The following is a 27,115-nucleotide window of genomic DNA, read 5'->3' as shown; positions in this document are numbered from 1 at the left end:
TTGGTTTAGTCCCTAATGAGATGCTAAGAGACCATTTAGTATGTGGAATTAATGATGTAACCATGCAAAAGTGCCTACTAGCTGAAGTCCAACTGGAAATCAAACAGGCACTCCAACTTTATCATAGGAAAGTGTGGGCAAGTGGAGCATACAAGTTGCAGGGTATTCCGATGAGAGTGTACACTCTCACCAGTCTGACTGAGCTTGGGGAACACCACTTGAGTGAAGGCTGAATCTAAGCTTTGACCAAATGGTCAGGATCCAGGCCAGCAATCTATTGTAGCTGTTGCCAGCAAGAGTCCCACTAGACCTAAACTGCATCAGAGAACTCATAGGCCTGTATCCAGGAGCGTGCACACCTACATCTGGTTTGGAACAGTTAAATTGCTTAGCAGCATCCAAATCAGAACCAATCAAAATAAATATCTGGATAAATGGTCACCCGGTTCTAATGGAAGTCGATCTTGGCATGGCCGTTTCAGTGGTAGCAGAACCAGTCTTTAACAAAATTCTCTCTGGAACCAACCTTTAAGTTTGTGCAAGACCTCAGCAATACCAGGGACCCTTTACAGGTTAAGGGGACAACTTCGGTTCCAGTCTCTTATGAGAAGCAGCTGGTTCAGTTACCACTGATTGTAATAAAAGGCTTGGGCCAAAGCTTGATTGTCTGAAATTGGTTGAGAAAGATTCATCTAGATTGGCTCAACATTTTTCAATTCAAAAATGGCTGCCTGAGTGAAGTCCTAATTACATATCCCAAAGTTTTTCTGGAAGGTTTAGGGACAATCAAAGGAGCCAAGGCTAACTTGTGCGTTGACCAGAAAGCAATTCCACGATTCTGCAAGGCCTGCCCAGTGCCAGTTTTCCTTACGGGCAGAAATCAGAAGGCTGGAAAGCAAAGGAATCATCAAACCATTTGCGGAATGGGCAGCATCGATCATATCGATTGTAAGACCAACGGGTTGGTTCACCTCTGTGGGGATTTTACACAAACAGTTTAACAATCTCAGCTGGATAAATACTCAATCCCTCACAAAGAGGATTTATACGCAAAGCTGACAGGGGGGGCTGTCCTTCATGAAGATGGATATGAGTCATGCGTACTTGCAATTGTGGTTAGATGAAGAGTCCCCAAAGTATGCTACAATTAATACGCGTTAGGGTTTGTACTGATATTTAAAACTGCCACATGGGGTACCATCAGCCTGTGTAACTTTTCAGCAGATGATAGAGAACATTTTACAAGGTCTACCCCAGGTCACCATTTATCTAGATGACATACTAATAACAGGGAAGATCAATAAGGAGCACTTAGAGAACTTGGACATAGTCCTTAGATGTTTCTCCCAGGTGGGTGTACACCTTAGAAGGGAACAATATATGTTCCTGGCACACCAAGGTGACCTACTTTTGCTATAGAGTTGACAAGACTGGGTTGCACCCGTTGGAAGATATCGTGACAGCAGTCAAAGGTGCCCTGGCTCCCATGGCTGTACCAGAGCTTAGGTCTTTCCTTGGGCTGGTGAATTATTACGGAATGTTCATACATAACCTGGCCTCTGTCCTGGCAGCTCTTCATCAACTCTTAAGAAAGGGTCAGCCTTGGAAATGGTCCTGGAGCCAAGCCTTAGCTTTCAGGGAAGTGAAGAAACAGCTATCATCCTCTAAGGTGTTGGCATACTATGATCCCAAGTGAGATTTGGTATTGACATGCAATGCCTCCCTGTACTGCATCGGGGTCGTATTAGCTCATAGGTGGCCCAATGGAGAGGAATGCCCAGTAGCGTATGCATCTAGGACTTTGGCAAATGCAGAGTGTAAATATGTCTAGATAGAGAAGGAAGGTTTGACAGTCATATTTGGAGTCAAGAAGTTCCATCAATATCATTACAGATGTAAATTTCTAATAATAACGGACCACAAACCCCTGCTAGGTCTACTTAAAGACGACAAGGCAGTGCCAAATAGCAAATGCAGATGTATGAAGCCCCCCCCCCCCCCCCCCCCCCCCCAACGCCCCGTACTCCCAGCACACACACACACACACACACAGTGGTACTGCCACCAGAAGAGTCTGTAATGCTTTTAAATTTTCTGGACACCCTTCCAGTCACAGCTGACAATATCAGACTTTGGATGCAGAAGGATCGGGTCCTGGCAAAACTGAAACAGCTGGTGGTGATGGGGGATATCAAAGGGCCATCAGAATGACCAGAATTTTTTTTCCTATTCATTTGTGGGATGTGGGCATCGCTGGCTGGGCCCAGCTTTTCTTACCCATTCCTAGTTGCCCTTGAGAAGATGGTGGTGAGCTGCCTTCTTGAACCGCTGCAGTCCTCCTGCTGTGGGTTGACACACAATGCTATTAGGGAGGAAACTGAAACCATTTTGGACCCGGAAAGACCAAATCACAGTAGAGGACGGCAAATTATCACGGGGAGGAAGAGTGACTGTATCAAGCAAAGATCACTGCCGGGTATTGGCTGAGCTCCACCAGGGTCATCTAGGGGTTTCTAAAATGAAGATATTGGCAAGAAGTTATGTTTGGCAGCCAGGACTGGATGTGCACACAGCTGCGTTGGTAGGGCAGTGCCGGAGTGCCAACAAAGACAAAAGGTACCAGCAGCAGCTCCCCCACATTTGTGGGAATGGCCGGGTAAACCCCAAACTCGGTTACATGTCAATTATGCAGGTCCTTTCATGGGCTCAATATGACTAGTCATTGTGGACACCCACTCAATGTGGCTGGATGTGCGTGGAGATCATTCGTCAAACATGGGGATGATGATAAAAAAAATGCATATTTCGCAACACATGGACTCCCGGGAGTGTTAGTCACAGATAACAGACCATACTTTACCAGCAGGGAGTTAAGAGTATTTCCCACAGTCGAATGGTATCTGACATATAAGAACAGCTCCATACCACTGGTTTGGCAGAAAGGGCAGTGCAAACTTTGAAGGCAGGCTTAAAGAAACAGCCTAGAGCTTCACTAGATTCCAAACTGTCTTGGTTCCTATTTGATTATAGGACCACCCCTCATGCAACACCAACAGAGTTACTAATGAGGAGAAGTCTTCACACCAGGTTAAATCTCATCTTCCTGGACCTGCCTCACTCATAGTTCCTGACCACTGACCGAAGTTGAGGTAGTTAATCTAAGGGGTGTGACTGCTTCCTGAAACGCAGTAGCCAAGTAACTCTTCCCCTCCCTGATGTGTCACAGTGTTCAAAGCTCAGACGCCAGTTCATCAACTCTGAGCCAGAGTTCCTCAAGCAACCAACACTTCCTACAGGTATGGTCACAATGAACCACAATGGGCTTCACCAACTCCCACACCATGCTGCTGTTTTCTGCATTCTTACACTCTGTCCCTTATTGTTTCCTTTGGAGTATCATTATCAAAGTAGTTGTCCTGCAATGCTGCTCTATCCTTTTTCTTTACAAGCCTTAGTAATATCCACCCAGTATTTGAAATGCACTCTCAGCAATGCCGTGCCTGCATAATTGAAGCACAATATCCTTTTATGTTCACTCCCTCTCATAATAAAGGACAGCATCTCATTAGCCTTCCTGATTACAAGCTGTGCCTTCACAGCAACCTATTGGGAGTCATGCACCAGAACACATCAACCTCTTGTACATTGGAATTCTGTGTCATTGTCTGTTTAAATAATACTTTTTTTTAATTCTTCCTGCCAAAGAGAACAACTTCACATTTTCTGATGTTATGTTCCACTTGCAAAATTTTTTGCCCGCTCACTCAACCTATTTGTATCACTTTTTATCCTGTTAGGTCATCTTCACGGTATATGGTCCTACTTACCTTTGTGTCATCTGCAGATATAGACACCATCCCTTCACTTCCCTCATCTAAGAGATGTGAACATTGTTACTGTTCCAGCTTTTGACTTTTTCTGTTGCTGACTAAATGTCTCCTTATTCATTGGATTGTACAATTGCTATCTTCACATGATCCCACTTTCAAGTGTGTACATAAGACATGTCTCACTAATGGTTAGGGGAAAAGCAACTGTCAGTGAGAAAGGGCACCAATATGGCACTAAAGGTATCTATCAGGATATCACACCTGAGTATTGTATAGCGAAGTCTCTCAGCATAGGCAGCAGGTTGAGAGCAATGCTGAGGAATCTCCCTTCTGATCATTCCATCATCGGTAACCATTGACTGTGTGCACACAGACTGCTCAGTTACTGTGAAAAGCTCAAGCATCCTGTAGGATAACATTGGACCTGGATGAGGCAGCTTTTCTGGACAGACTGACGCACAGTCGGGTGAGTGGATGCGTGAGCTGCCATTATATACCTCACTGCCTCAAATGACAGAGCACGCCCTTGAAAAGCAAGTAAGTAGAAAGAACATTTCCAGCAGAGTCGTGTGACATCTTCAGCAGAGATATCACTGGTTCCCTGCTCTCACTCACAAGGTGGAATGAAATGTCCCAGCCAGGCCCTGGCACACTCCCTTACACATTGTGTTCAGCCTCAGTGGTGTCCACATGTAATGTTTTGGCTGCAGTCCTCAACAGCAGGGTTCAGGGATCCCTGATCTGTGAAGCTAGCTACAAAGAAGAAGTTGGTCGCTCGTGAGGGATAGGCAAGGCTTGGTCATGATAACTTCCTTCATCCCTGGGATCTGCGAAGAGGCTGTGCATCTCTCGCTGGGCTGTAACTTCACCAGGTCCCGCAGTGAACATTATACTGGAGCAAACATTTCAACTTTGCAAGTGAACAGATATCTACAAAAAGTGCCAGGCTATCTCCAATGATACCTATGATGACCTGGTAAGTTATATTCTTCCTTTCTCATGCCTGAGTCCAATCCCAGCATCCACAGCTTAACTGGAGGGAGCCTGCTCTGTGTTTGACCCTTTGGTCCTAGACAACTCAGCTGGTCACCCCTGGGGGGAGTTTTGGTCCAGGGAACCCAGGCCTGCTGGAGAGTGCCCTGTCCAAATGTAGGCTTACCTCTGGCTTGGACCTTTACAGTTGTCAGCATCACATTAGGAAGGGGGCTGGAATCATCTCGAGTGTCCTAAGAGGAAGCTTCTGGGGGCCCTGCATGTGGTTCCTCCTCAAATTCCAGGGAGAGCTAGCCAAAATTGGCTTGAAGATAGTGGTGGAGGATTGTTTTTCAGACTGGAGGCCTGTGACCAGCTGTGTGCCATAAGGTTTGGTGCTGGGTCCACTGCTTTTTGTCATTTATATAAATGGTTTGGATGTAAATATAGGAGGTATAGTTAGTAAGTTTGCAGATGATAGAAAAATTGATGGTGTATTGGACAATGAAGTAGATTATCTCAGACTAGAATGGGACCTTGATCATACAGACCGAGGAGTGGCAGATGGTGTTTAATTTAGATAAATATGAGGTATTGCATTTTGGTAAGGCAAGCCAGGCAGAATCAGTAAATGGGAGGGCCCTGGGGAGTGTTGCTGAACAAACAGATCACGGGGTGAAGGGGAATATTCTTTGAGAGTGGAATCACAGATAGACAGGGCAGTGAAGAAGGCATTTGGTACACTTGCCTTTTTTGGTCAGTGCATTGAACACAGAAGTTGGGAGGTCATGTTTTGGCCATTTTTGGTATACTGTGTACAATTTGGGTCGCCCTTCTGTAGGAAAAATGTTGTTAAACTTGAGAGGGTGGAGAAATGACTTACAAGGATGTTGCTGGGACTGGAGGATTTGTGCTATTGGGAGAGCTCAAATTGAGCTGGGACTATCTTCCCTAGAGTGTCAGAGATTGATAGATGACCTTATAGAGGTTTATGAAATCATGAGGTAGGGTGAATAGCCAAGGTCTTTTTCCCAGGGTGGGGGAGTCCAAAGAGAGAGGGCATAGGATTAAGGTGAGAGGGAAGATATTTAAAAAGGACCTGAGGGGTTACTTTTTCACACAGAGGGTGATGCATGTATGGAATGAACTGCCAGACAAAGTGGTGGAGGTTGGTACAATTACAATATTTAACAGGTACCTGGATAGGTATGTGAATAGGAAGGGTTTAGAGGGATATGGGCAAAGTGCTGGCAAATGGGACTAGGTCAGATTGGGATGTCTGGTAGGCACGGATCAGTTGGACTGAAGGATCTGTTTCTGTCCAGTATAACTCCATAACTCTATAAGGCGGGAGGTTGTTGGTACCATCCTACCTCCCTGAGAGCAAGGGGCGCTTGCACTGAGGTTGAGGTCCATTGTCTGTCCTCTTGCTGAGCACCTATGGCTATAGCACTGGAGTGCAGGACCATTAGCATAGCTGGCAGACACTGAGACCACTGGACTGGGCTCTTCATGATGGCCGCTAACCTCTCTGTGGAGATTGCCGTATACACACGTGCTAGAAACTGCACGGACTCATAACATTAACAAATTCCTCCATCTCTATCTCCTCCAATAAGAGCAAAGACACGTGAGAAGGTTTGAATTATGGTATTTCCAAGTGGAGAGATGCTGTGGTGGTGTCCCAGGGATTAAGTGGGAGAGCCACAGTTCTTTTTGATGTATATTAATGATTAATGAATGATTGATTGGGTATACAAGGGAAAATTTCAAAGTTTGTAGATTCAAAATTCTGCAAAGTTGTAAATAGTGACAATGTTATAACAAACGTCATGTAGGACATAGACATCCAGGTTCCCCATACAGTTGATGCTAATGCAGTTTAACACAGAGGTGTGAAGGGATGAACTTTGTCAGAGAGAAAAATGCAAACCAAACTGAACATAGGGAGTGCAGTAACAGAGATTGGTGACTGGACATGCATCAGAACTTTGAAAGCAGCAGGACAAAGTTGAGAAAGTCATTAAAACGCCATACAACATAAATAGCCTTATAAACAGAGAAAAACAGTTCCAAAGCACAGATGTTAAGCACTGAATAATCTGACAAATTCTGGACAAGACACATTACCGAGGATGAAGGCCTGGGAGAGAGTGCAAAGGAGATTATAATGACATGGCTGCAGGGATGAAGGGCTCCAGTGAAATGCAAAAATGAAGAAGCTTTTTAAGAGAAGAAAAGCATAAAAGAAGATTTCCCAAGCACCACCAGATTCCAGCTGGCATGACAGTCCCAGCAGGGATGGTAGCACAGTACTGTACATTCCAATGAGAATCACCCTGGGAATTCTCAGCTTTGATTCCAGACCATACGAAGTCTCATGGTATCAGATCAAAGATGGACAATGAAACCTCCCACTGATTATTACATACCACCTTTCCTTTCTTCATGTTGAACATTAACTAGAAGAAGCATTGAGGGTGGTAAGGGCACAGAAGTACTCTGGGTCAGGGATTTCCTGGCTACCAGAAAGAGTAACTCAGGAGCTGTAATACTGTCTGAGCTGATCAGGTCTTAATGGGTGTTACTGCTGGACTGGAATTTTTTTTATTCATTCATTGGACGTAGGTGCCACTGACTGGCCAGCATTAATTGCTCATCCCCTAGCTGCACTTGAGAAGGTGGTAGTGAGTTGCCTTCTTAAACTGCTGCAGCCCATGTGCTGTAAGTAGATCCACAATACCATTCAGGAGGGAATTGCAGGATTTTGACCCAGTGACAGTGAAGAAACAGCACTATATTTCCCAGTCATGGGGTGGTGTATTTACTGACTTTGTCCTTCTAGATGGAAGTGGTCACAGGTTTGGCGCTATCCAAAGACCTTTGGTGAATTTCTGCAGTGTATCTTGTACATAGTAGCAGCAGTGTGTACTGAGCATCAGTGGTGGAGTGAATGGATGTTTCTGGATGTGGTGGCAATTAAGTGGCTGCTTTATCCTGGATGGTGTCAAGCTTCTTGAGTGTTGTTGGGGCTGCACTCATCCAGGCAAGTGGGGAGTATTCCATCACACTCCTGACTTGTGCCTCGTAGATGGTGGACAGGCTTTTGGGACTCAGGAAGTAAATTTTTTCCACAGTATTCCTAGCCTCTAACCTGGTCTTGGAGCCACTGTGTTTATATGGCATTGAGTTTCTGGTCAATGGTAAACCCCAGGATGTTGATAGTGGAGGACTCAGTGATGGGAACACCATTGAATGTCAAGGGGCAGTGGTTAGAATGTCTCTTATTGATGATGGTCATATCCTGGCATTTGTGTGGCATAAATGTTATTTGCCACTTTTCAGCCTAAGCCTGGATATTGTCCAGATCTTGTTGCATTTGAACATGAACTGCTTCAGTATCTGAGGAGTTGCAAATGGTGCTATCAGCGAACATCTCCACTTCTGACCTTATGATGGAGGAAAGATCATGGATGAAACAACTGCAGATGGTTGGGACGAAGAATCTACTGAGGAACTCCTGCAGAGATGTCCTGGAGCTAAGATGACTGACCTCCAACAAGCTCAACTGTCTTGCCTAATGGCAGGTATCACTCCAACCAGTGGAGAGTCTGCCCCTGATACCCATTGATTCCAATTTTGCAAGGGCTTCTTGATGCTACATTCAGTCGAATGCAGCCTTGATGTTAAGGTCTGTCATTCAGCTCTTTTGTCCATGTTTGAACCAACGCTGTAATGAGATCAGGAGCTGAGTGGTCCTGGTGAAACCCAAACTGGGCATCACTGAGCAGGTTATTGCTGAGCAGGTGCTGCTTGATAGCACTGTTAGTGACACCTTCCATCACTTTACTGATGATCGTGAGTAGACTGATGGGGTGGTATTTGGCCAAGTTGAATTTGTTGGATTTGTTTTGGATGGGTTGGATTCTGCTGACATCAACTGTGAAAAGCATTACAAAAACTCATGCTTTGAGAATTATTTAGACTTAGCAGCAGAGAAAGCCAACATTAAAAGATCTATATCAATGATTCTGCTGATACCACATTACTAGCCTCACTGTATCAACATCCATGTATCCCTGTCTCCCCTGTACCAAGATCATGATGTGCCAGGGCCAGGTCTCTCTGCTCATTTCTCCACATCTTGAGTTTGACCCCTTCCTCTGCAGTTAGTCATGGGAATCTCCAATTTGTCAAGTATTTTATTAGAGTAAAGAATAGAGTGTGGTTGCATGGTACCTTCCTCTCAAGGGCCTAAAGAAAATGCAAATCCTTTCCCTGAATGATCCTCTGCTTGGAAGTAAACTTTGTTCCTCAGGTTTAGGTTCTTCTACTATAAGCTAGTTCTGTCATTCGCCATGAATCCTAATCCTGAACATGGGATCTTTATCTGGGCCTGAGGTGACACACAAAAGAGGAATCACAAAATTTCAAATGATCCTAATCCCCTACTTCTCCTTAGGAAGCCTCATGGAATTTATTACAAGCCTTTATTACAAGAGGATTTGAGTACACAAATACTGAAGTTGTGCCTCAGTTATGTAAGAGATAAGTTGGACTGCACTAGGAGTATGGTTTACAGTTTTGGTTTCCTTATTTCAGGAAAGATGTTATTGCCATAGAGGAAGTGCAACAAAAGTTCACCAGACGTGTTCCTGGAATGTTGGGACTGTCCAATGAGGAGGGATTGGGCAAACCGGGCCTGTATTCTCTAGTGTTTTAAAGAATAAGAGGTGATCTCATTGAAACTTAAAAAATACTTAAAAGGGATAGATGGGGAGACATAAGTTCTCCACACTGGGGAGTCTAGAACCAGGGGACACTAGTTAAAAATAAAGGGGATGTCACTTAAGGCCAAGATGGGGAGAATTTGCCTTACTCAGAGGGTTGTGAACCTTTGGAATTCTCTGCTACAGAGGGCCATGGAAGTTCAGCCTTTGAGTAGGTTTAAGGTGGAGATTGATAGATTTCTGATTCCCAGTCAGTTCAGGGATATGGGGATGGCCTGGTTAAGTGGCAATAGTTAACATGCACATATTGAATGGCAAGGCAGGCTCTTACGTTCCTGTATACAACTATGCTTCTCACTTCAAACACTCTTTGGGGTAACAAATAACACATTCAAACCACTCACTCTGTGAAGACATTTCTTGCGAATTCCCTGTTAGATTTTTATCTGAGGCCAAAGGGCAGGGTAGGGACAGGTGGAGAAATGGAGTGAGGGGAACTGAAGGACACGGTGAGGGGGACCGCAGGGTGCAGTGAGTGAACAGAGCGACAAGTGATCTTTTCTTTCCTTAAAGATTCCTTTCTGGTCAGCTAGCTTGGATAAAATGATCCACAGTGAGTGAGCAATGCAGCTGTTCCTGTGACAATGGAGGCTCTCTTGAATCCACATCTGTGCAGGAACACAAAGGACAATCAACGTTTAACATAGTGCAGAGAGGGGAGCCTGATGAGAGCACTGTGGAAGAGAAAGACCCAAAGATGCTGCTTATTGCAGAGAGTGCGAAAAGAGAAAAGTGTAAAGTAGAGGGAAAGGGCTGTGTGAATGGCAATGATCCAGCTGGTCAGAAAGACAGTTAAACTCTATCAGAACAGACAAGCAACTGCATTCACCAGCTCGAATACCCTTTAATTCAGCAACTGTTTTAATTATTAATCCGTTACATTTCAGAGTCTTTCTCAGCACTTCATTCATGGCCAGTTTCCAAAAACAGATCAAAACCTGATGTAGTTTAATAAAGGTTCAACTGCTAGGTAGAACAAGATTTACTCAGCACAAACTCTTATCAGGTTTGTTAGCCACCCATAAATGTACTCAACTCTGAACATGTTTCTGAGACAGGGACAGCAGTACACAGAGACGTGGGGGCGGAGGAGAGGGGAAGGGGCAGAATAAGCAGGAGTTCAGGTGAGAACAGAAAGGGACAGAGGGAATTCAGAACTGTAAACGTGGTGCTGCAGAATCTCAGCAGGTCTGGCAGCATCTGTACAGACAGAAACAAAGTTAATGTTTCAAGTCAGATGTGATTCTTCTTCAGAACTTAAAGGGATTAGAAAATGGTGGTTTTTATACTTTTGACAGAAGCGGAGGAAGTGTGAGAGGTTTGGAGGCCCAGTGCAAAAGACAAAGCGGTTATTAATTGTGACAAAAGAGAAATAATGATGCCTTGAAGTTGTGCAATTTAATATTGAAACCTCCAGGCTACAAAGTTGGGCTTCATTGGAACATTGTAACAGGCCCAGGATAGAAATGTTCATGTGAACAAATGGTTTATTGAAATGGCAAGCAAATGGGGTGGGTGGCGGGGGTTGGTCAAGGTCACTCCTACTGACAGTGAGGAGGTGTTCTGCAAAGCCGTCACCCAGTCTGTGTTTGGTCTCACCAGTATAAAGGAGACCACATTATGAGCAGCGAGTACAGACAACCAGGTTGAAAGAAGTACAAGTGAATCACTGCTCCATCTGGAGGCTGTGCCTAGGGCGTTGGACACTGAGGAGGGAGGAGGTGAATGGGCAATTGCATGGGAAAGGACCATGGGGGAATGAGGAAGCATTTGGAGTGATAGTGGATGAGGATGTCACAGAGGGTGCGGTCCCCGTGGAATGCTAACAGTTTCGGAGAAGAGGGGAAGATGTGTTTGGCAGTGGTATCCTGCTGAAGGTGGCAGAAATGGCAGGGGATGATCCTTTGAATGCAGAGACTGCTGGGGTGGAAAGTGAGGTCAAGAGGAACCCTATCATTGATATGGGAGAGTGAGGAAGGGATGAGGTCAGAACTGTGGGAAATGGGTCAGACATGGCTGAGAATCCTGTCCAGACAGAATCCAAAGTTATTGGTTTACCCCAGGAACTTGGCCATTGGTATACCTGACTCCTGCCCCTTGACCACACTCCCTGTGGTCCCTTGCTAGATCCTATCAGCTCTATTCCCACCACTGGGCTGGGGTCCTGAGGTCAAACAAGAGAGGCTGTGACTGGGACTGGGACTGGGTTCATTGATGGTCTTCTCACTGCCTGCTATCTCTCCTACCTGCTCGTGTCCACGTGACTCCAGCCCCACATCCACTCTGGTAAGTTTCATGGTGAATGATTGCTTAACTCTGGAATTTTGGTGACTGGGCAAGTTGCAAGGGGTGTTTGCTTTTTAAAATATAGTCACGTTTGAGTTTAACCCAACTGCAGGAGCCAGTTGTAGTTTACTCTTAGTAATAAATCAGCTTATCTCTAGAGGCAGCTGCAATTAGTTGGGTAGCTGGTTAAATATTGTCTAATTAAACTTCTGAGAGACGTTATTACACACCTCTGCAGCAGGTGGGAATTGAACCCAGGTCTCTAGTTCACAAGTAAGGATACTACCATTCTGTCACAAGATGCCCCTAGGTAGATTGAGTAGATTAGAAGTGGTCCCTAGCAAGCTGCAGCTGCCTCAACTCACTGGAATTAAAGTTTGTGTAAATGCAGGTGGCAGATGCACAAGAGGAGCTCTTAGAAGGTAGAGTCTGACTGAATACCGAGATAAAAATAAAATACTGAAGATGCTGGAGCTCTGCAGAAACAGAGTTAAGTCCTGAGTCCGGGCTGCCAGATCTGCTGAGTTTCTTCGGCATTTTCTGTTTTTATTGCTTAACAGTGGGACTTTAGTAATGTAAAGAATTTGGTGTCATGAGGGAGGTGGAGCTCTTCACAGAAGGAGACTTTTACAACGATGCTGTTATCAAAGGCAGGCAGCCACAGGTACTGAGACCTGATTGGTGAGTTTGGTTTTTGTCCTTATCTAGGCATTACATTAAATTTACAGTGTAATGCTTTAAGCTCCCTCATATTATGTCAGATAAGGGGCTAGATAGTGGAGGGAGGGCTTACATGAGGGAGATTTGAAAAGTTAAACAGAAAGGACAAAGCTTTGGTACAGATATAACAGTGTGGAGCTGGAGGAACACAGCAGGCCAGGCAGCATCAGAGGAACAGGAAAGTTGACGTATCGGGTCAGGACCCTTCTTCAGAAATTTAGCTTTGGTACAGGGTAGGGACATCGGTAATGACAACCTAGTGACAGAAAAAGACACACAGTTTACAAACAGTGCACCTCCAAATGAGGTCAGATTGGAGAAATAGAGACAGAATTAAGGGGTAAATGGCTGGGACCTGAATATTCAAGGATATTGACAGATCAGTACAAGAAAAGGAAGTGGGATTGTTCTGTTAACAAAGCTTGACAGAGTGAGAAACGAACTTGGTTCAGAGGTTCAAGAGAATTTATTGTTTAAAAACTTTATGATTCACTGTGGGGCAAAGTATAAGCGATTAAATGATGGGGCCTTGAAAAAAAGTTATTGTAATAATCATGGGGAGTTTTAATCTTCATACAGATTGGATGAAACTAAGATATCCTGCAGGGTGGCGTAATAGAATGTATTCAGGACAGTTCTTTTAACAATAGGTTCTGGAACCAATCAGGGCACGAGCTAATTTGGATCTGTTAATGAGGCAGGATAAAGCAAACATTCAATTTCACAGTGAAATTACAAGAAGGAATTACAAGAGTGTGAAGGCAAAGCTGGCTAAAGTGGAGTGGAAAATTAAGGTGAAAGAAAGGATGGTGGCAAGGTAATATGTTGCATAACTGTGAACAAAAATATGTTCCATTGGGAGAGAAAGAATCAATGAGGAGGATCAGCATCTATGGCTAAACAAGGAAGTTAAAGGTAGTACCAGTTGAAAAAAATGATGTACAATACTACAAAGATTAGTGACAGTCCAGAAGATTGTGAAGACTTTAGAAACCAGCAAAGGATGATTTTAAAATGGGAGAAATTACAGTATGAGAAAAATATAACAATAATAATATAACACTCACAAAAGGCTTCTACAGGGATAAAAAAAAAGGAATAGAGTAGCTAAAGAACATAAGAACCAGGAGCAGGAGTAGGCCGTCTGGCCCTTCGAGCCTGCTCCGCCATTCAATAAGATCATGGCTGATCTTTTCGTGGACTCAGATCCACTTACCCGCGTTCTCACCGTAACCCTTAATTCCTTTACTGTTCAAAAAAAAATCTACCTTTTCTTTAAAAATGTTTACTGAAGTAGCGTCAACTACTTCACTGGGCAAGGAATTCCATAGATTAACAACTCTCTGGGTGAAGAAATTCCTTCTCAATTCAGTCCTAAATCTGCTCCCTCTAATCTTGAGGCTATGCCCTCTTGTCCTAGCTTCACCTGCCAGTGGAAACATCCTCTCTACTTCTATCTTATCTATTCCCTTCATAATTTTATATGTTTCTATAAGATCCCCCCTCAATCTTCTGAGTTCCAATGAATATAATCCCAATCTACTCAGTCTCTCCTCATAAGCCAACCCCCTCAACTCCGGAATCAACCTAGTGAACCGCCTTTGCACCCCCTCCAGTGCCAATACATCCTTTCTCAAGTAAGAAGTGAGTATTGGCCCCAGACAAGGTGGGACTGGAGAATTAATTCTGGAAACACGGCAATGACAGAGACACTGAATAAATATTTTGTCTACACAGTAGAAAAAAAGCTCCGCAATACTAGAAAGGCAGGACAGGGGAACAAAAAGGAAGATAGGAACTGAAAGCATTGATTACTTGAGATGAAGTACTGGGAAAAATAATGGCACTTGGTTGACAAAACCCCTAGGAATGTATCCTCAGGTCACAAAAGAAATAACTACAGAGATAATGGATGCATTATTTGTCATCTTCTAAAATTCACTAGATTCTAGGAAGATTCCAGAAGAGTGAAAAACTTCAGCATTTCAGAAAGAAGGGTTGAAGAAGCAAGGAGCTGTAGGCCAGTTAGTCTAACATCTGTCTTTAGTAAAACGGTGGAATCCATTGTGAAGTAAGGTGTGAGAATTATATATATTTTAATATCATTGATTTTAGAGTTTGGATTTTGAACTAGTGGCATGTGGGTTTTAGTGTACGTTTACAAAAGTCTGAAAGGGTTTAATGACTAACTCATCAGTACTTCTGGGGACTTTTGCCTTTAAACAAAAACACAGTGTGAGACAAAAAGAGATACCCTGGAATGGCAATGGGAAGTTGTTTGTATTGGGAGAGTTTTATGAATGGAGAGAGTAAAACTTCAGGAGCATTGCTGTTTGGAGGGTTTCAGCTATAAGGAACGCTGAATAAGTTGGGGCTATTTACCTTGGAACATCAGAGGCTGAGGGGTGACTTTATAGAGGTTCTTAAAATCATGAGGGGCATTGATAGGGTGAATAGCCAAGTTCTTTTTCCCAGGGTAGGGGAGTCCAAAACTAGAGTGCACAAGTTTAAGATGAGAGGGGAAAGATAAGAAAGGGGCAACTTTTTCATGCAGAGGGTGGTGCATGCATGAAATGAGCTGCCAGAGGAAGTGGTGGAGGCTGGCATAATTACAACATTTGAAAGGCATCTGGATGGGTATATGAATAGGAAGGGTTTAGAGGGATATGGGCCAAATGCTGGCAAAAGGTACTAGATTTTTTTTCTTCATCCACTCACAGGTGAGGGCATCACTGATTAGGCAGCATTTATTGCCCAGAGTACAGTTAAGAGTAACATGTAGGCCAGACCAGGGAAGGATGGCAGTTTCCTTCCCTAAAGGACATTGGTGAACCAGATAGGTTTTTCCTGGCATTTGACAATGGATTCACGGTTGTCATTAGATTCTTAATTCCAGATATCTATTGAATTCAAATTCCACCAACTACCGTGGTGGGATTCAAACACAGATCCCCAGACTATTATCTGGGGCTCTGGATTAACAGTCCAGTGATAATACCGCTAGGTCATTGCCTCCCCCATTAATTTAGGATATCTAGTTGGCACGGACAAGTTGAACTGAATAGTATGTTTCCATGCTGTACAGCTCAATGAGCCTGTTTTCAGTTAGACGGATCAGGAATTGATTTTATTTTTGCTCAGTGGAAAGACCCATAACTTTCAGTTCACCAAGGTCCTGGTGGAAGAATAAAACATTTTCTCCTGAAGAAGGGAGATAGTGTAGACCACTTAGGAAGTAGGTTATTATTAAAATGACATCAGCAGCATTCTGTGCCTGTGTTTCAGTGAAAGACAGTCTCAGTAAGTGAATTTTGAAAATAATCTAGCAAGCCAGATTTCAGTCTGTGATCTGACTTGGCCAATAATAACATCAGCTGGGACCATCACAGTTGTTAAGGAGGTAGCAGCAGGACACTTAGAAAATCATAATATAACCGGGCAGAGTCAACATGGTTTTGTGAATGGAATGGGGTGGTTTCTTGGCACAGTAGTTAGCACTGCTGCCTCAGAGCACCAGGGACCCAGGTTTGGTTCTAGTCTTGGGTGACTATCTGTGTGGAATTTGCACATTCTCTGTGCGTCTATGTGGGTTTCCTCTGGGTGCTACAGTTCCATCTCACTGTCCAAAGATATGCAGGTTAGGGTGGATTGGTTATGATTAAAAACCTCATGCAAGGTTATGAGGTGGGATGCTCTTTAGACTTGAGTGGCCTCTTTCTGCACCATACAAATTCTGTTCTATGAAAATCACTGACAAATTTATTATTCTTTGAAACTGTTATAATCAAGATGGGGATTGGGGATTCATCTACACACAGGACAGGGAATGAGAAATCGGCTGGAAATAGGATGGGGAATGGGGGAATTGGCTATATGCAGGTGGGGGAATAGGAAATGGGGAATTCTGTACATGTAGATGGGGAAATCGCTTACATGCAGAATGGGGAATCATCCACATACAGGAATGGGAATGGGGAATGGGAAATTGGCTATACACAGGATGGGGAATCCGGAATCATCTGTACGCTGGAAGAGGAATTGGCTAGAAGCCTTATTATTCTAATGCAAACAACGTAAATGAGAGTTTTTTTTTTAAGGGGGGGGCAGGAGGCATTCAGAGGAGATACACCAAAACGTTGCCATGGCTGGAGTGCTTTCGCTATGAAAAGAAGCTGGATAAGCTTGGATTGTTTTCTTTGGAGCATTTAGATTCAGCAGGACTTGAAACAGTGTATAAGATTACAAGGGGCATAGAAAGGGTGAACAGAAAGCAGCTGTTCCCTTTATCGAACGGCCAGTAAGAAAGGAGCACACTTTTAAAGGAGGAAGGCAGGTGGTTTAGTAGGGATTTGAGGAAAATGCTTTTCACCCAGAGAGGGTGGGGGGTCTGGAAATGCATTGTCTGGGAAGATAGTTGAGGTGGGTAACAGCACAACTTTTAAAAGGTAGGTGGATGAGCACTTTAAATGTCATAAAATTCAAGACTATGGGCCTATGTCTCAAAGTGGGACTGGTGTAGTTTAGTGTAGTTTTGGCAGCTGAGGCTCAATATGCTGAAAGGCTTCTTCTGCATTGTCCGAGTCAATGGTGGGGAATTGGCTGTACACAAGATAGAGAATGGGCAATTGTTTGAAAGTAGGATGGGGAAATCAGCTGTAAATAGGGTAAGAATTGGGGAAACTGAGGTTGTAATGCACTGGGATTTCCAAAGACATTTGATATGTTGCACACAAAAAGATACTGCACAATAACTCAAGATATTGGGAGTGATATGTTAGTAAGAACAGAGGATTGGCTGACCAGCAGGAAACAGAGTTCTGATAAACTTGGTCACTTTTGCAGAGGAACAGAAAAGCAGGATGCTATTTAAGTAATGAGAGGTTGCAAAATGCTGCAGTATAGCGGTATCCTAATACATGAATCTCAAAAAGTGAGACAGCAAGTAATTTGGAAACTAAATGGAATATTGGCCTTTACGGTAAAGCCAATAAAAGTCGGGAAGTTGCGCTATAACTGCACAAGTCTGAGGTGAAACTGAACCTGGAATACAGTACACTGTTTCACTCCACTTCTTAACTAAGGCACATACATTCCTTGAAAACAATTCAGAGACTGTTCACTCGGCCGATTCCTGGGATGCAGGTGTTTTGTGACGACTTAAAAATCAGATGGTTGAGGCAACCATGGTATCTTCCCCTTCTTTGGAGGGTGACGAAATGGATGTCAGTGACAGCAAAGAGGCTGCTCTGTTATCCCCGTTCATGGCGAGGCCTGAAACCTCACCACCACCCTTCACTCCCCGACCTCTAACAAGATCAATGTTGTCAGGTGACATCTAGAATGATAAACAGCCATTTCTCCTTAGGGAAAAGAGAGGTTGTAAGATTTATGTTGAAATGAGATTTTGAGGGGGCTTGAAGGATAGATGCTGAAAAGATGTTCCTGTTGTGGGGGAATGGCTCCAAAATAAGGAGTCTCTCAATTAATATCAAAATGAGGAGGAATTTCCTTGGGGGTTTGTTAATCCTGACATTCCCAGCCGCAGAGAGGAAGTTGAGTTACTAAATATATTCAAGGCTGAGGTACACAGATTGTTGGTCAGGAAAGGAGTCTGGGGCAGACAGGAAGTGGAGTTAAGGGCACAATCAGATCACCAATGATTTTGATGACTGGTGGAGCTGGCTTGATGGGCTGAATGGTCTACTCTTACTTTGCTTTTGGACTGATTTTAGCATGACTGTGACTCGGAGTGGCAGATGGAGTTTAATCGATATAACTGAGAGATGCTACATTTTGGGAGGGCAAATCAGAGCAGGAACAGGCAGCTGGGATAAAGGGAATCCCTGGAGGTATATAGGGGATACAGGAGTTTACTGAAGAAGGAAATCAAGAGGGCAAAAAGAGGGCATGAGATAGCTTTAGCTGAGAAGATTAAGGTGAATCCAAAGAGATTCTTTAAATATATTGAAGGAAAAAGAAGAACTAGAGACAGAATAGGACCCCTTGAGGACCAAAGTGGACATGTATGTGTGGAAATGCAAGAGATGGGAGAAGTCCTCAATGAATATTTCTCCTCTGTGTCTACCGTGGAGAAAGACATGAACACTTGGGGAAGTTAGTGGCGATATCTTGGGCACAGTTCATATCACAGTAGAGGTGGTGTTGGAAGTATTAGAATATATGAAGGTGTATAAATCCCCTGGTTCTGATCGGATATAGCCAAGAATCCTGCAAGAGGCTAGAGAAGAAATTGCGGGGGCCCTGGCTGATATATTTGCATCATCATTAGCCACGGGTGAGGTCCCACAAGACTGGAGGGTAGCGAATGTTGTGCCTATATTCAAGAAGGGCTGCAAAGAAAACCTTGGGAATTATATACCAGTAAGCTTAACGTCTGTGGTAGGTAAACTACTTGAGGAAATTCTGAGGGATAAGATATACATACATGCATTCAGACAGGATTTTATTAGAAGTAGTTAGCATGGCTTCATGAATGGGCATTCTTTAATGAAGTGACCAGGAAGGTTGATGAGGGCAGGGCAATAGATGTAGTCTATATGGATTTCAGTAAGGCCTTTGATAAGGTTCCACATGGTAGGCTGCTATCAAAGGTTAGATCACATGGAATTCAGGGAGAGTTGGCAAATTGGATACACAATTGAGATAACAAGGTGTAGCGCTGGATGAACACAGCGGGCCAAGCAGCATCAGAGGAGTAGGAAAGCTGATATTTCGGGTCTAGACCCTTCTTCAGATAGGAAGCAGAGAGTAGTAGTGGAAGGATGCTTGTTGGACTGGAGGCCTGTGACTACTGGTGTGCCTGAGTGTCAGTGCTGGGACCATTGCTGTTCATTATCTATATCAACGATTTGTGCGAGAATGTACAAGGCATGATTAGTAAGTTTGCGGATGACATTAAAATAAATGGTATTGTGGACAGTGAGGAAGGTTATCAGAAATTGCAGCGGAATCTTGATCAGCTGGGGAAGTGGGCCAAGAAATGGCAAGTGGAGTTTTAGATGTGTGAAGTGTTGCATTTTGGAGAGTCAAATCAAGGTAGGAGCTTCATGGTGAATGGTAAGGCCTTAAGGAGTGTAGTGGAACAGAGGGATCTTGGAGTTCAGGTGCACGGTTCCCCGAAAGTGGAGTCCCAGGTAGACAGGGCGGTGAAGAAAGCTTTTGGCACATTGGCCTTCATCAGTCAGGGCATTGAGGTTGGGAAGTTTTACAGGACGTCGGTAAGGCTGCACTTGGAATAAATGTGTTCGGTGTTGGTCACCTTGCTATAGGAAGGATGTTATTAAACAGGAAAGAGTGCAGAAGAAACTTACAAGGATGTTGCCAGAACTCAAGGGACTGAGTTATAGGGAGAGGTTGGACAAGCTAGGACTTTTTTCTTTAGTATGTGGGAGACTGAGGGAGGATCTTATAGAAGTGTATAAGATCACAACAGGCATGGATTGTCTGAATGCACTCAGTCTTTGTCCCAGTGTTGGGGAATCAAGGACTAGAGGGCATCAGTTTAAGATAAGAGGGGAAAGAATACACGGGAACCTCAGGGGCAATTTTTTTTTTTTTTTTTTTTTTTAAACACAGAGGGTGGTACACACATGGAATGAGCTGCCAGTGGAAGTGGTTGAGGCAGGTACATTAATAACATTTAAAAGGCATTTGGACGAATACATGGATAGGAAAGGTTTAGAAGGATACAGGCTAACTGCAGGGAAATGGGGTTAGCATGGACAGACATTTTGGTCAGCATGGACCGGTTTGGGTCAAAGGGCCTGTCTCCATGCTGTAGGACTCTATGACTTATATACTTAATAGTGAGATCCTGGGGAGTGTTGCTGAACAAAGAGACTTTAGAATGTATATTCATAGTTCCTTGAAAGTGGAGTCGCAGGTCGACAGGGTAATGAAGGCGGCATTTGGTATGCTTGCCTTTATTGGTCAGTGCATTGAGTATAAGAGTTGGGAGGTCATGTTGAGGCAGTACAGGACATTGGTTAGGCCACTTCTGGAACACTGTGTCCAATTCTGGTCTCCCTGCTATAGGAAAGATGGTGTGAAACTTGAAAGGGTTTAGAAAAGATTTACAAGAATGTTGCTAGGTTTGGAGGGTTTGAGCTATAGGGAGAGGCTGAATAAGCTGGGGCTATTTTCCCTGGAGCATCAGAGGCTGAGGAGTGACCTTATAGAAGTTTAAAAGATCATGAGAGGCATGGTTAGGATGAATAGTCAAGGTCTTTTCTCCAGAGTAGGAGAGTCCAAAACTAGAGGGTATAAGTTTAAGGTGAGAGGGGAGATTTAAAAAGAGACCTGAGGGGCAACTTTTTCACGCAGAGGTGGTGTGTTTACGGAATGAGCTGTCAGAGGAAGTGGTGGAGGCTGGTACGAACACAACATTTAAAATGCATCTGGATGGGTACACGAATAGGAAGCGTTGAGAGAGATATGGGCTAAATACTGTCAAACGGTACTAGATTTATTTAGGATATCTCATTGGCATGGACAAGATCAACCGAAGGGTCTGTTTCCAAGATGTACATCTCAATGACTTTATGGTCCCTCTCATGCTCGGAGTAAAAAGTAGGAAACTTGCAGATGCTAGAAATCAGAAAAATAAACAGAAAAGCCTAGAACTCTTCAGTAGTTCCTTCAGACTGAGTATTGCACTGTCCATCAAGGCTCAACGTAAGCTGGAGGACAGGTATTGACCAGATACTTAAAAACTGCAATACAGATCAACAGATTCCAATTGCAAGCCCTGCCCCCATTTTGTTTCCTTTCCTTGCTTCAGTTTTAGTTTCCCAGCTCTCAGCAGACCTGCTCTTGGGACATCCTTTCTTTTTGTTTCTTTTCTTGCCACCTTTCTATTCTCTTTGAAGGTTGAGGCTTCTGTACGGGGTACGATCATGATGATCACGATAATTGGCTGGGTGGTAAAAACTAAGAAGGACAGCTGTAATCTGCTGGATGGTATTAATGGGCTGGTCAACTAGACAGAGCAATGACAAATGGAATTCAATCCAGAAAAGTGGGAGGTAATGAACCTGAGCTTGGGGAGGGCTAGGGGGTTTCTGAGGAAGGGTCCCGGACTTGAAAGGTTAACTCTGATTTTTCTTCACAGATGCTGCCAGACCTGCTGAGCTTTTCCAGCAACTTCTGTTTTTGTTTTTGAAGTTGGGGAGGGCTATCAAGGCAAAGGTTTGCACTATGAATGGTTGTACCCTGGAAAGTATGAAAGATGAAAGGGATCTTGGTATGCATATCCACAGATCCTTGAAGGTAGCTGGGAGCTAAATAAGGTGGTAAGAGAGGTGCATGGAACATTTATCTTTATTAGCCGAGGCATGGAATACAAGAGCAGGAACATTACGTTGGAACTGTGTACACTGCTGGTTAGGCTACACTAGTCTACTGCATGCTGTTCTGGTCACCACACTGTACCAAAGAGGAGATTTAACTGGATGCTGACTGGGGTGGAGGGCCTGGGTAGGCTGGAATGGTTTTCCTCGGAGCAGCGAATTCAGAGGGGACCTGATCGAGGTGTATAAGAGTATGAAGGGACGAATAGGGTGAGAGAAGACACTTCTTTCTATGAGTAGGCAAATAGGCTTAATGAAAGAGACAGAAGGATGTTGCAGATCACCCATGATCTTATTGAATGGTGCAACAGGTACGAAAGGCTGAGTGGCCTCCTCTTGTTCCTTATTCAAGCTAAGAGGAGAGCTGACGACATTTATTTCACTCAGAGGGTTGTGGGTGTCTGGAACTCACTGCCTGAAAGGCTGGTTCAGTCAGAAACTGGGCTGGAGGGCTTGAGCTATGAGGAAAGGTCAGATAGGCTGGGACTGTTTTCCTTCTTGTGGTGAAGGTTGAGAGCGGACCGAATACCGTGTATGAGATTCTGCGGTCATAGATAGGAAGACAATTTTTCCATTTGCAGAGGGTTCAACTGTGTGTATGCATATGCATGTGCATGTGCACGTGCACTGCAGGCATAGATTTACAGTGAGAGGTAGAAGGCTGAGCAGAGCTGAGGACAATGTCTCTCACCCTCAGGGTAGTGGGAGACTGGAACTCACTGCTTGAAGGGGTGAATGAATCAGAAACTTCAGAAGCATTTAAGTAGTATTTAGATATTGACTTGTGTTGCCATTGTGTCCAAAGCTTAAAACCAAGAGCTGAAAAATAAAAATAACGCAGTCAGATCTTTCTTGACTGGCACAGACATGATAGGCCGAGTGGCTTCCTTCTGTGGTGTAAAAATAAATGATTCAATATCTCTCCTGCCATTCACCTGAACATGGATCTTCCTTCGTTTTACTCATGCATACCCCTTTGCTCAAGACTATTTATATCTGTAACATCACTCATGTCATAGAGATGTACAGCACAGAAACAGACCCGTCAGTTCAACTTGCCCATGTCAACCAGACATCCTAGATAAATCTAGTCCCATTTGCCAGTATTTGGCCCATATCCCTCTAAACTCTTCCTATTCACATACCTATTCAGATGCCTTTTAAATGTAATTGTACCAGCCTCCACCACTTCCTCTGGCAGGCTATTCCATACTTACATCACCCACTGCATGAAAAAGTTGCCCCTTAGGTCCCTTTTAAACCTTTTCTCCTTTCACCTTAAGCCTATGCCCTCTAGTTTTGGACTCCCCCACCCCAGGAAAAGAGCTTTACCCTATCCGTGCCTCTCTTGATTTTATAAACTTCTATGTCACTTCTCAGCCTCTGTCATTCCAGGGAAAATAGCACCAGTTTATTCAGCCTCTCCCTATAGCTCAAACCTTCCAACCCTGGCAACATCCTTGTAGATCTTTCCTGAGCCATCTCAAGTTTCACAACATCCTTCCGATAGCAGGGAGACCAGAATTACACACATATTCCAAAAGTGGCTGAACCAGTGTCCTGTACAGCCACAACATGACCTCCCAACTCCTATACTCAATGCTCTGACCAGTAAAGGCAAGCACACCAAACACCTTCTTTACTATCCTATCTACCCGTGACTCCACTTTCAAGGAACTATGAACCTGCACTCCAAGGTCTCTCAGATGAAGGGTTATGAACCTAAAAAGTGAACAGACTCCCTCTCCCTGCGGAGGCTGTGTGACCTGCCAAGTATTTCCAGCAATTTCTGCTTTTTCAACAACCACTCAGGTCTATATGACTCCAGTCCCTCCCTTGCCCCAGCGGGTCTATGACTCCAGCCCTACATAAATTGAAATGACTGCCCAGCCTAACACTATTCCAAAGGATCCAAGTTGTAGCTATTAACCGTGAGCCTTTACTACCCTCAGCTCCATGAATATAAAGTAAAGGGCAGTAACAGCTGGTGCCTAGTTGCTCATTGGCTTGTCTACTCCAGTTTAATGATCACCTCGAAACTGTGTGTCAAAGTGTGTTTGTGGAGACAGCAGATTGAGAATGAGTTTACACAACAGATTGTCCTCCCGCAGATTGAGTTCTGGTTTATTTAGAGAACAGACTGCCTGTGCAGAGTATGTACAGATACAATTTATAAATAATTTACAGATCGTTGAAGTTTAATTGATGAAGGAGTCGGCGGGGGGAAGAAACCCTAAGAACAGGAAGTTTGATAAATGAAGAAAAGCCAACAAAATGAGGAAACAGAAGCTAATAAATCGCAGAAGGTTTTTTTTTAAAACAGGAAAAGAACATCTTTAAATGCAGAAAACACAACATAAAAACATGCTCAGAAGAAAATCAAATAAAAGTGATTGGAAATGGATCAGTCAATGGAATTGATAAACAGAAAACACAAGCCACATTGGCTCAGAAGAAAGAAAGGGCAGACGTGGAGAAACTTCAGAAAATGCAAAAAACTTCAGGAAAGATCAGAGACAGAAAAACCTTTCAAGTCAATGGACAATAGCAGAAGGTATTCCAAAATAACAGCCAGAACTAATGGGAAATAGAGTTTCAGACAGGTCCAACCAAGCTGAACACACTATAGGAAAACTGAAGACTTTCAACTTGCCAATTTTGTCATTCAGAACAGACTGGGGTAGTACATTCCTCTCAAGAAAGATCTCAAAAAAAATCTGGCCAATCTGGTAGAATAGCTGTTTTTGTAATAGTGTCCCTTCAGGGCCATCACAGCCCTCCACCCTCCCTGCACCCTCCTCCCCATTCCACCACCACCCCGCTCTACCCCCTTGTCTACAGAACGGAGCATCTCTTTCAGGTCACAGCCATCTGGTGATGGTGGATACACTATTGGACTGTGGAGGGCATCATGGCTGAAGCTGGTCCGATCTTGATATGACACTTTCTCTCTACCCACAGGGCACGGAGTCCAACGTTAGTGCCCTAACCAGTGACCCTGGCAAACTCAGCGTGGAGCCAGTCAGTGCGGCTCAGGGCTGAGAGCTGCTTACCTTGCTGGCACTTGGAATGAACAGGAGGGCCAGCACGTTGAGCTGGGTGTTTCTCAGATGGGTCAGGGGTTAAGGCTGCTATGTAAGATGCATAGAATCCTTCTGAAGAATCTCAGGTGCCAAGATGGCAGGGCTCCCTGACATACAGCACCACCTGTAGCCCCAGAGTCTATGGGAAAGTATCACTCAAAGTCTCTCATTCCAAGATCTTGATGTTTATGGATTCCTCTCCGTGAGTACAGCACCGGCACTGAACTCGCAAGCTCTCAATTATTAGGGGTCAGTCAGCAATCAAGGGATTGACTTACTCATTCTCCAACTCTGAATTTCTCAGAGGTTTGTAACAATGTCCTTGAGAAACAAGATCACAAGGAAACTTTAGCTGCCATTAAGCTCTGACTCATCACTGGGAGCTCAAGGTGTGGGCTTTTCTGGAAGCACAACCCAGACTCTCCCAGCAGCTCTAGCCGTGACCAGAGGCAGTGCTGAGCACTCTCTTACTGGCCTCCAGCCACCGTCTGCTCACAGTGGTCCATGGTCCAGAGGCGGTAGAACTCCAGGAAGTCAACATATGGCTCGACACGACCATCCTGGTCAGGTTGCAGGGTCTGAGGGAGTCGGTGACGATGAAACAGGTGGCTGTGCCCATCACCCGAGCTGGAGCTGCTGCTGTGTGTGTGTGTGTTAGTCGACTGCAGCGTTGCAGTTGGACTTTGACTGTAAAGAAAGCACAAGTTTATCAATGTGTGTTTTGCAGGATTAGTTACCTTCCTACACTTTGAATGGAGCCTGTAGTATCCGAACAATACAGCAAAGATTCAGGTCATTTAGTAGACCTTTTTAATTACTTCATTTCCCTATATGTTTTAACAATTTTCCTCCTTCAAGTATTCATCCATTTTCCTTCTGAAAGCTGCTATTGCACCAGCTTTCATCATTCTTTATGATTTCAGACACTTCCAAATCACCTCTCAGCCTTCTCTGCTCAATGGAGAACAATCCGGGTTCTATAGTACATCCCAGGATTTGGAAATTTCAACCCTGGGCCCAATCTTGTAAACTTCAGTTGCCCAGGAAGTACAAGCACAGTGGCTAAGTTACTGGAGGAGGAATGTGCAGAATGGGTGATTAAACCCTAATGCACTAGACAACTTAAATTCAACTGAGTAATTAAATGTGGAATAAAAAGTTATGACAATAATGGTGATCAGATTGCAAGAAAAACCTGTCTGGTTCACTAATGTCCTTTAGGGAAGGAAATCTGCCATCCTTATCTGGTTTGGTCCACATGTGACTCTATACCACAGCAACATGATTGACTCTTAACTGTCCTTTGAAATTGTCCAGTAAGCCACACAGTTATATCAAACTACTACATAAAAGCATATGAACCAAATGATCCCCTGGCATCACATCTGGGCCTGACAAAGGCCCAGTCAAGCCGCCAAAGTTCCCCTGACTAACAGTTGGGAACAAGTGCTAAGATTGGGAGAGCTGTCCCATGGACGAGTCAAGCAACAGCCTGACGGTCATACTCATCCAGTCATACATTACAATGTTCCAGACACAACTATCACCATCACTGGCTATGTCCTGACCCATCGGCAGGGCAGACCTACAAACATGGTGGCACAGTGACATTCGGACAAGAGCAAGTTGCTTTGGGAGTCCGGAGGATCTATTCTGGACCCCATAAAGTCTCACGGCAAAAGATGGAACAAAGCATTCACTTTGTGCTGGTGACTTCTCGCCTGCCACTGACAGCCCAGCATTCCTCCTTGGGAGAGGCATCAAGGGTTATAAGCGCACAGAATGTACTCTGGTTGGCAGACACCACTGCTGACTGGGCTGGACAGTAATAAAGGAGTGCAGCTAAAGCAGAAGGCAAACACAAACATTTGGTAAGGGAGTGAAACTTGAGGGTTAATAAAAACTTCTTTAAATCTTAGTCCTGACGTTTGCAGTTAAGCATTTAATTTAATGAACTGCTCTCCAGTAATTTAAGTAACTAGTCTAATCTAGGTCTGTAACTGCCAGAAATATCATTCACCTAAATTTCAGTGGTACATGTAATGAATGTCACAGTGCAGTTATCA

General features: G+C 44.1%; 1 protein-coding gene across 3 annotated transcripts in view; it reads right to left on the bottom strand.

Moving 5' to 3' along the window:
- LOC109923498 (TGF-beta activated kinase 1/MAP3K7 binding protein 1) overlaps positions 1-27,115 on the bottom strand; it is a 137,806-nt gene that overhangs the window by 67,257 nt on the left and 43,434 nt on the right. Inside the window, exon 11 of one of the 3 annotated variants that reach the window (XM_048617318.1) lies at positions 24,075-25,736. The exons of the other annotated variants lie outside the window; for them this stretch is intronic. Within the exon in view, the coding sequence (XP_048473275.1) occupies positions 25,517-25,736 (220 nt within the window). The 3' untranslated portion in view covers positions 24,075-25,516. Of the gene's footprint in view, positions 1-24,074; positions 25,737-27,115 lie in introns of those variants that run through there. 3 annotated transcript variants of the gene reach the window in all.

This window comes from Rhincodon typus, chromosome 37 (assembly GCF_021869965.1).
Source record: "Rhincodon typus isolate 14 chromosome 37, sRhiTyp1.1, whole genome shotgun sequence".
Lineage (NCBI taxonomy): Eukaryota > Metazoa > Chordata > Chondrichthyes > Orectolobiformes > Rhincodontidae > Rhincodon > Rhincodon typus.
Note: the sequence above shows the minus strand (reverse complement) of the source record. Positions and strands in the feature narration are given on the sequence as shown.